Below are 10,961 nucleotides of genomic sequence, written 5' to 3'. Positions count from 1 at the left end.
AGGGGGTTCACCCGGCACTGCCAGCGCTCTGGGATGTTCAGTAATTTCTACTCAAGACTCCCAAATAGTCCTAACCACTACCTCTGACCCTGGCGTTCAAGGAGGGAGGGATCAGCGCATGGAAAGACACGGGGATTGGACGCAGCAGTCGGCAGTCAGTGCTCTGAGCGACATCTGGCTTTAATTAAGAAAAATACGAATTCTAGAGAAATAGCCACAATAGAGGGGTTTCATTACATAAACAGATCCTCGTCTGGGGAATAATTCTGTTATTTGGCGTTAAGATTGCCTTGGCTTTCTGCCAAAGAGTATTTTGCAATTTTAAGGTCCACTTAGGTTAGTTTGCAAAGCATTTCAGTATGAGTTGTAATCAATCAGTTTTCAGTACCTCGTCAAAGCATGGTTTCTGTCTCTAATTGCGGTAGCATGAACCATGTAGCCTAGTTGCTGCTTTAAATGTTGACGAGAGTAGAAACGTTTACAAATACTCTAATAATCAGAAAATGTTAAAAAGTTAAATTGCAAGCATACGCTGGATCTGTGAGAAGTTGGCTCCAAATGGTTGAAATCAACCAATTTAGCATAAATTATTTAGGGTTGGCTGACTGCGAGTTCCCCATTTCCCATTTCTATTTCAGCCAAATAAGAATGTTATAGGCCCACTAATGAACAGTTAAGTCCAAACCAAAATGTTCTGAGCCGCCTGAGTTTTGTAATGTATTGGCGTTTCCATTACGCTCAAAGGGGAGACTTTTACTGCCATCTTGCGGTCAATTTCTTTCTTTCTTTCTTTCTTTTTTAAAGAACATTCTCATTTTGCACTCAGTTTGCAGTCAACAATTTATGTACTCAGGGCAGCATAAAAACATATTGTGTGCAATAAGGACATATGAGTCAAACTGACCGGCTGTGTAGTGTGGCTGGGGAAACATAAACCATAATATCCTATTAAACTGGGGGCATGTAATCGTCACAACACTGACCACCACAACCTGATACTTCTGCGTTCAAAGTGATAACAATCAATCTCACAATTTGCATGTAATAAATAATGTCTACAAGGTCTTGCATATGTACATATTTTGAATCAATTATATAAAAGTCAAACATTGATTACAATTCATTATTTTTTTGTAAACATTTTGTGGGCAAAAAATGCTATCACCATAAGTATTGGTATTGGTATCAACGTTCATCTCTAATCATAGTCATTTTGAGAAGCGTGTCGTCATGTAAACATCCTGGTCTGACGAGTTGCCTTGTTTTCTCATATAAATTAAAGATCTGTCCAGTCAAATGTCACTCCACACTCCATTGTGTTAGTTCTGTTGGTATTGGACCACTGCCCACACTTGTCAGAAGTCATTTTTGGAGACTTCCTGGTTGATCCTAACAGAAATAGAAATAATAGATTCAAAAATAGATTCAATCATCAACTGAGATTCAAAACGCCTATTTGACATGTCCATGAATTTGAGCTTTTTGCACTGAATAATGTTAACTAGATGTACTGCATAGCGGTACATAACATGACCACCACATGGCGCTGCATGCACTTCCTGAAGAAAATAAGCCACCCTTCTCAACTTCTCTCCATCTCCTACTTCTGCAACTGCTTGTAAACCACAACTCCTGTATGCTGTTTTCTTGATACCTCAATGCTTGATGAAACTCCAATTCATGGTTACGTATGCATGAATCCCACATCCCACAAAAAAAATTCAAATACACACTACTTTGTGGATATGTCTAGACTTTTACCATCAGTGGAGGCAGGGACGGACTGAGACTTTAAAAAGGCCCTATTACCATTCAATCACTTCTTTTTCTTTTAAGATAACCGTACATCACAACATCTTTGTCTTAAAGGTCAGGAAGACAAATGAGACAATGATTTGGTGAATAAATGAAATTCCTGTGGGATAAGCAAATAAAGTGGTCCAAGCATAGAACAGATTGGGCAGCATCGTAAATCGTTGTAAAACAGGATATCATCTGCGCATGCACAGAACGGCTTGGGCAAGTGGAATGGATCGGGCACCCCCAGAGGCTTGTCAATGGAGCAAAACCAGACCGAATTTCCCAAACACAAATTTTGTGGGCGGGATTAAATTCGGTCTGGCTTCCAAGCTTACGTTTCACTACGACTAAATGAAGAATATACCGCACATGGACATCACTAATAGCTTACTGAAGTCATGCTGGCAATAGAGGTCAACATTGCTTAGATACATATTCTTGGATATTTCAAGTGGCCATAAGGAAATCTTGACGCTTTTTAAGTGAGTAAATTGTGTATCATGCAGACTACACCACTGAAAGGTGACCTGATTTCTGAGACCAAGACCAGGGAGATAATCCCAAAAATGTGAAAAATCAGGGACAACACATATAAATTTTATCTTCAAAAAACGGGGACATACAGTAGGTAGTTTTTATGTATTTTCCAGGGGACAGGCAACCAAAAACGGGGACTGTCCCCTGAAACCGTGGATGTCTGGTTACCCTGGCCTATACCACTGGCCTATCCTGCATATTGAAAATGCGATGGGATTTTTTTTTAAACGACAATGATAACTGATAGTGTAGTGGACATAACCTACGGATAGACCTAAGTGCCAATATTTATTTGAAGAGCTAGACACTAGGCTACTTGGCTGGTGAAGAATACCCGGCTGACAGCTGTTGGATGGACATCCATTCTGAACTTTTCTGACAACACTCTATGTTTCCTGACTGCCCATGCTGATTATTGCCAGTTTGTAAAGTTTAGCAGAAGTAGAAAGTAACACTAGGAATCCCTGCCCAATGAGATTGGTTAGGCTGGGCTGGGTCAAACCTAATGTAAAGTCTACACCTTTCACAATGCTAGTGCTTCCAATCGTGAGTTCCCAGACTGCATTCACCAAGTGAATGAGTGTGTTTTTACCAGGCTTATAACAACATACCTCATTTAACTGGTCATGAGTGTGATAATCACACTGACTTACAGTAAATCACACATGTTTGGAACAAAGGTAGAGTGATCTTCTGTGCTATCTGCTGGCCAGAGCAGGAAGGAATATCAAAAAGCTGGCCATAATTCAATTCAATTCAATTAAAAAAAACTTCATTCATCCCAATTTCTCCAATTTCTCCATGCAGGCATAGTGACATATAAGACACACAACATATAAGACATACAAGACAGGATTATGTTGAAGGGAGAACAAGGAGCATGAAATTTCATTCCCTGTATCGTAGAAAGTGACAATAAAACAGACTTTGACTTTGACAGGAAAAAAGGAAGAACAGGACAGACAGAGGTGTGCATGTATGTGTGTGTGTGTGTGTGTGTGTGTGTGTGTGTGTATGTGTATGTGTATGTGTATGTGTGTGTGTGTGTGTGTGTGTGTGTGTGTGTGTGTGTGTGTGTGTGTGTGTGTGTGTGTGTGTGTGTGTGTGTGTGCCAGAGGACAGCCGTAATGCCCTAATGGCAGTCACTAACTCGTGCATTGTAATATAGCTGTTGGATCACAAGGGGGCGCAAAATGAAAAGACAAGACAGAATGAAAAACACTTGTTGAAGGTGAGCTTCATGAGAATAACTGTGCATACAAATCACATTTGTGAGTCAAAGACATCTGCTCGAACATTTAGTGGAAATATTCAAAATCAACAGGTTTGGTATTGATGGTGCTGTATGTATCAAACTCATGACAGCAAAAGGTATGCATGAAATTTAGCATGACATTGAATTCTTCATGCACATAGCATCATATATCCTCATTTAAAATAGATTCTCATTGGACAGCAGCTGCCCATAAGGCAATAGTATGGTGTAAACATGTCAAGTGTTCATCCCCACAGCTTGCATGACTGGCACTTACCAGGTGTGAACAATGTGCCATTATAATGGCACCTCATTATGGCAGAGCATGGGGCATAGCGAAAGTGATGCCATGCAAACAATAACGTGAGAGAGAGAGAGAGTGAGAGAGAGAAAAAGAGTGAGAGAGAGAGAGAGAGGGAAGGCAACTGTTTTTAGAGTAGTATGTGCAGAATCCTTGCTTTAGGCAGACACACACACACACACACACACACACAACCACTGTGACAATCACACACACACACACACACACACACACACACACACACACACACACACAACCATTGTGACAATCACAGGAAAAAGCTTGGGAACGATGGCCAGCGTGCAGTCGTGGGCCTGGCTATTGACCAGAGGAAGAGAGAGAGGGCAGGTATGTGTAAACATGCCCTGTGCCAACACAATCATTAGCAGACAGTGCCCGTGTCCCGGCCTGGGTTGGCAGCCTGGCACACTTTTGTTTGGTTTCTCCCCCTCTGAAGTATTCCATTCCATATTACGTTTCTGATATTAATAAAGACTGACTGCTCATCTGATTACGCACATCACAAACTGGATATTCCTGCTGTGGCTCAGGAACAGAGAGGGACACACAAAACCAAAACATAGTCGTCTAACCGAGGAGGACTTTGCGATGAAATGCTGCTGCTCAATACCAAATTATGTAAACAAGGAAACCCCCCCAAAACCACGCGTATTAAATCATGAGCTGCTATCCAGCAAGTATTTCTAGATTTATATATTTATTTGCTTGATTTCACACTGGCTCCTGCTGGTCTGACTGCAGCCATATATCTACTGCAATCTTTTTAAGAGCACAACTGGAAGGTCCCCGAACGGATACCCCTCTACCCCAACGGCCCCCTGGGTAACATTGGGAGCTTCTTTTTCCCAGAACTAATTGAAGGAGAGCATAGTGTACTATCAGGAGAAACGATCGTGACAGACACACAAGTGCTCACTGCCCATCTGCCCAGGGTCAGACTTGATGTTATTTGTGTGTGTGTGTGTGTGTGTGTGTGTGTGTGTGTGTGAGTGTGAGTGTGAGTGTGAGTGTGAGTGTGTGTGTGTGTGTGTGTGTGTGTGTGTGTGTGTTAGTGTGTTTGTGTACATGTGCATGCAAGTGGGTGTGTGTGTGTGTGTGTGTGTGTGTGCGTGCGTGCATGCGTGCCTGCATGCGTGCGTGAGTGTGTGCGTGCATGTTGTGTGTGTGTGTGTGCATATGTGCATCTGGGGGGGTGTGCGTGCATGTGTGTGAATATGTGTATTTTTAGTGCATATGTGCGTGCATTCGTGTGTGTGTGTGTGTGTGTGTGTGTGTGTGTGTGTGTGTGTGTGTGTGTGTGTGTGTGTGTATGTGTGTGTGTGTGTGCATGTGTTTGTATGTGTGCATGCCTGTGTGTGTGCGTGCCTGCGTGTGGACATGCCTCTGCTCTTCTTGCAGTCAGAAGAGCAGCACACCACAAACAGTTTTCTTCCTCTGTTGTGTTGCCCTAATGCAACAGTAAGCTACAGTATGTAAACATGCAGAATAGTATAAAGGCACACTTTACCCTAACTACACATGTTTACAAGACATAAAGAGGGGAATTAAAGATTCATGAGGGGAAAATTATTTGGAGGATCCATTTTCTTCCATTTAAGCCACATGCTGTCTAAAGTAGGCACAGCTACTTAGGCGTACCATAAAATTCTTTAAGCCCATAATGCACCTTTAAGTCCTTACAAAGCATGTTTGGTTTCTGGTGGGGTCGAAAAAACCGATGGAATATTCGTTGCCAGTCGGCACACAGGGATTCCAAGACATGAATTAGAGCGGGTTGAAAACCTCTCTCACTCGAGCAGACATGTAGCTACACGTAATCTCGGTTGCGATCAGACACTCAGCGCGCTAAATTACCTGAGGATGAAGACCCATTACTGACTCCCAGTAAAAAAAAAGCAAACACAGCGTGTTAGAGGCTGAAAGAAAGTAATGCCGAACTTACTGACAGATTTACGCTAAAAGATTCGTTACAAGGCATGAGGTGTGGTCTCTGTGTGTGTGCGTGTATGCGTGTGGGGGAGGAGGACACAAGTGAGGGAAGACAGAGATAGAGATGGGGGGGGGGGGGGGTCGCTCACTTGAATAAAATGTTTTGAGTTATAAAATGAAAAGATGACAATACATGTTCCTGTGATCTTAACCACTGTTAATTAACTGTTTGTTTAAGTTTCTGAACATCTGCAAATCTGCTTAGCATAATTGTATCATTCTGTGGACTCATATACAAATTCAAAGTGGAGAAACTTTTAGAACTGTTTGTTTCATTTTGATTAAATTAATTATGATTGACTGGTTTATTTTGGAATTAAGCCGTGTTGCTATAGCCAAATAAATCATGGGTACATCTGTGGTCTTCAACTGTTGACGCTTACGAGTTTATGACCAAAGGTCAGGAAAATTATGTTTCGACTGTTTTTTCTCATGTTGAGGTTTATTGGAGAGGGTGTGCCGACCTGTCGATGACGTTGCTTCATCACTTGTGTTCGCCCTCGAACAACTCATTCGCTGAACGCATGGCTCACGCGCGCTCTCCCACACTCCGTGCTTCCTCCGGTTGAGAGAGCGAGAGGCGTCCATACGCGCGCCACTTCATCCAGGAGGGGGGGCTGGATATTTTATGGACAGACCCTACACTCGTGTGGTGCTTAGAACAGAGACCAGACGCCGCGCGCACTTGTAGAGTATGCCACGAATTTGAACGTTGTTTTGAAGTACAGTCTGATCTGGCAGCCTGAACGTGTCAAACACCAAGAGATATCCGGCGTTAAGAAGTACCGAAAACAGATCATCTCAGAAGTCCTCACTAGAGGATTTGAAATGACCGGGGCGTCGTAAATTCGCCTCAGTAAGAAAAGGTGAACGTTTTTTTCTGGAGAAAGAAAAGTGTTCATATGGACACGGAGAATGACACCTGTCACCATAGACGCGACGTGGAGACGGGCAGTCCCCGCATCAGCGCGATCATGTTCACCGCCGGAGTCATTGGTAACGTTATGGCGCTCGTGCTCCTGGAGATCCGACGCAGGAAAGAACAGAGCAGACAGCGGCTCTCCCTGTTCCGTTTGCTGGTGACCACGCTGGTCATCACGGACCTCACCGGGACATGCCTGGTCAGTCCTCTCGTGCTGACATCCTACTCGATCAACACGACCATGATTGGGATGAGCGAGAAGATGAGCGGAACGAACGATTCACGGGTCGTTTGCGAATATTTCGGATTCACAATGACTTTCTTCAGTTTGGCAACCCTGTCGATACTCTTCGCAATGGCTTTGGAGAGATGCCTCTCCATCGGGTACCCTTACCTGTACGGACGATACATCGGCAAGCGCTGTGGATATTTCACCGTGCCTGTAATATATGTACTGTGCTTTGTTTTTTGCCTTATGCCATTTGCGGGCTTTGGAAGATATGTCCAGTACTGTCCCGGGACTTGGTGCTTCATAGATATGAATCCAAAAGGAACGGAGGACAGAGTTTATGCCGAGGTTTACGCCACCGTCATGCTCATCATAGTCGTGTCTATAGTCGCCTGTAATGCGTTTGTTGTCTATCACCTGGTTCTGATGTACCGGAGGCGTAGCAGAATGAACGGTGGCTCCATCACCACGCGGAGCAGGAGAGACCGTAGGTACTTCTCCATGGCCGAAGAGTTCGAACACCTCATTCTGCTCGTGTTCATGACGGTGATATTCGTCATTTGCTCACTTCCGTTAATGGTAAGTTTGTTTTTCTATTATTGTCCATCTTGAAATGACGTTGAAACAGAAATATGTCTGTCCTTGTGTGTTTTAATAGACGGTAGGGAGTGAGTGGACAGTCACTGACTTTTCCCACGTTGCCAAATGCCCCCAGGTATTAGCCTATCCAGGGATCAGAGACAAAGAAAAGCAGGCTAGTTGAAAACATAAACTGTGAACCAAGCTAGTTTGTCAGATGTCTCATGGCTTTGTAGGTCTACAGATGCCATTTTCTGCTAGGTTTTACGATGTTCCTACTTTTTTAATGTTCCTGACTATTGTATTTGTTACAGCTGTTCCATGTATTTGTAAACAAACGCCCTAAAAGGTATGTGGAGGGCAAACGATGCGTAGAATGTTCAGGAATACCATGGAACTCTGCACATATTGTATGTCGTTCAGTCAGGATGAAATAGGCCTAGCTCATGGCTTGCTGATTTTTCTTCTCACGACAAATTACTCATTGCACCAAAAAGAGAAGTGTTTATTTCTACATGACAGAGGAAATGTCCAACCCTGCCTCTTAATATGACCTAGCCCTTGCCTACACAACTGCTGGCCATAAAAGTTTGTTTTTCACTCGCTGCTTTAACATTCTAAGGACTTAATTTGCATTCTGCAAGTCTCAAATGGATTAGAGATATTGCATTCTGCAGGCAGATGACACGTGTGTAATCATCATTAAACTTCATTGGTTGTAGCAACAAAATGTATTAAATATGGGGGGGAAAGAAAGATAAAAAATTGTGTAATTAATTAGATTTCTTTATCTCAGAGTAGCAGAGAGAATAATGACAAGGAGAGCTGCACATGTCAGTCTATGCTGCATAAACTCAGCCATTGAGCGCTCACCCATTTCCTTGACATTTCATTGTAATTGGAAAACACCTCACACGCGCAAGACTGACAGAACCAGCCAATTCATGAATCGCTTTTAGTCTTCCGCACTTACTATTTTAAAAGTTAAATGTCAACTGATTTGCATCTGACTTTAAAGCTTCCTAACATTGTGTGGTAGTCTCGACGGCAGTCGGGCAGATAACCCCGCAGACTTCAGCTAACCCTTTACTTGAGAGGTGATGTAATGCAGCTTTTGTTGGGCAAGGTCCTGTAGATAAAAGTGTGTTCTCGAAGAGAAAGCGGTGCATGTAAATACAGAGGGGAGGAAACAGAGACAATGAGGAGAGGAGAGAGAGAGCGGCGGTCTTCGGCGCAGGGGCCCCCCATCTTTGGTGTCGACCGGCGAAAAACAAGCCGAGTGTTCAAACACACAATCGGAGAAAATCCCAGCAAACAGAAGTGAAAAAAGCCCAAGAAGGAAGGAAGAGTGACCACATGTGTCGCCACACGATGGTGTGTCTGAGTGTCAGGAATGTGTTTATGCGTCGCTGGGGCCGAGCGGTCATTAGTCGAGTCAGGACGTACTCCGTCACTATGACAGCAAATGGCCCCAGCACTGATGGAGACCTTGTGTTGTCCAGACCCAGACTACATGGGCACCAGGGCTGGGCTGCACGAGACTGAAGCGGGGACAGAACCAGGTCAGATCAGGGTTAAAACAGGTACAATTCTGGACCAAATCGGAGCTATGTAAGGGCCAGAACCAGGCCAGATCAGGGTTAAAACGGGTGCAATGCTGGGCCAAATTAGAGCTATTCTAATGTGCAAAAGAACCGCACTCACTAGATCATTCTTTTACTTTTTTATTATTGCACCATGCCTAAAGAAACGCATTTCGGCGTCAAGCTGTCCTCAGTGTATAAGGTATGTAGAACTATATCAGGGCCAGAACGAGGCCAGATCAGGGTAGCAGGTACAACTCTGGGCCAAATAAGAGCTATATCAGGACCAGAAGCAGGCCAGATCAGGGCTGAAACAGGTAAAGTACTGGGCCAAATAAGAGCTATATCAGGACCAGAACCAGGCCAGATCAGGGCTAAAACAGGTACAATGCTGGGCCAAATAACAGCCGTGTCAGAGTTACATCAGAGATGTAGGGTTACATCAGTGTCATGAGCTCTCTGTTATGTGCAGGGTCATCTGCCTAGCGTAGCCGTGCGTTCTTGGAAAAGCTGCGCGCGAGGAACAGCCTTGAGAGATGTTTGTGTATTTGTGTTGGGATTAATGCATAGAGGTGGACGTACTGTACGGTAGGTCCAGCCACTGGGTGAGAATCACATGCTATACTGAAAGGGATAGCTTTAGGCTATTACTCACTAACTCTCTCTCACACACTCACACACACACACACACACACACTGGACACACACTATCTGGTGGTTTGGCCTCATGCTAAGATCAGGTTTGAAGATGTGTCTTTAGACATGTGATTAGGTGCAGATTGTGGCTCGGCCTGTTAAAGTCATCACATCAAAGGCAGCTGAAAGTAGTTGTTGTAGAGCAGCAGAATTAATTTGTTTCCGTAATGCATATCTGCATATCCCCGGCCCCGAGGCCTGCTGAAGTTATTCTCACACACACACACACACACATACACACACACACACACACACACACACACACACACACACACACACACACACACACACACACACACACACACACACACACACACACACACACACACACACACACACACACACACACACACACACACAGACAGACACAGTATCCACACGGACCTACACTCATACAGACACCCACAATTAACACAATAAACCCCATTTATTGTACAAAGTGGCTATTCAAACATCGGCAGGACGTATCACAGTTACTTTAAATTAGATTCCTTTAAAAGGTCTTGCAATCATTGAGGCTGTGGTATTTATACTTATCTTACACAGTCTGGTTGGGTCAAATTGCTGTTTCCCTTCCCATCCGACGCCTAACCACCAAGAAGTTATGTAGTGTTCTTTTATAGAGATTTTTCCCCAAGTTTAAAGAAGCAAGATCACAAGGCTCAAGGCAAACGTTTGGGTTTGGGATCAGAGTTGGAATGGATACAGGGCAGGTTATCTTATCATGATTGATTAATTATCATTCATCATATAAGCTATATGCCAAACCACACTGACGTGCTGTCTGCTAGTTAATTAGATGTCAGGGCTGCCTCTAGCCTCTTAGTGAGCCTGTACTGGAGGAGTCTGAGTTCAACTGTGGTTCACAATGACAGCATGCAGTCATTTTTAGTAGTTCCATAGTTCCATGTATTTTTTAGTCAGAAGATGTGTGTGTGTGTGTGTGTGTGTGTGTGTGTGTGTGTGTGTGTGTGTGTGTGTGTGTGTGTGTGTGTGTGTGTGTGGCAGCAGGAGAGGTGGTGGAAAGATCTTTTTTTAAATCGTAATCA

The 10,961-nt window shown here is 43.8% G+C and overlaps 1 protein-coding gene across 1 annotated transcript in view; it reads left to right on the top strand.

Moving 5' to 3' along the window:
• Positions 1 to 6,435: 6,435 nt before the first annotated feature.
• Positions 6,436 to 10,961, top strand: part of ptger2a (prostaglandin E receptor 2a (subtype EP2)) — a 10,673-nt gene continuing 6,147 nt past the window's right edge. Inside the window, exon 1 of the mRNA XM_062523594.1 lies at positions 6,436 to 7,633. Within this exon, the coding sequence (XP_062379578.1) occupies positions 6,806 to 7,633 (828 nt within the window). The 5' untranslated portion in view covers positions 6,436 to 6,805. The remainder of the gene's footprint in view (positions 7,634 to 10,961) is intronic.

This window comes from Sardina pilchardus, chromosome 20, assembly GCF_963854185.1.
Source record: "Sardina pilchardus chromosome 20, fSarPil1.1, whole genome shotgun sequence".
Taxonomy (NCBI): Eukaryota; Metazoa; Chordata; class Actinopteri; order Clupeiformes; family Clupeidae; genus Sardina; species Sardina pilchardus.
This window is presented reverse-complemented; position numbering and strand designations above follow the sequence as displayed.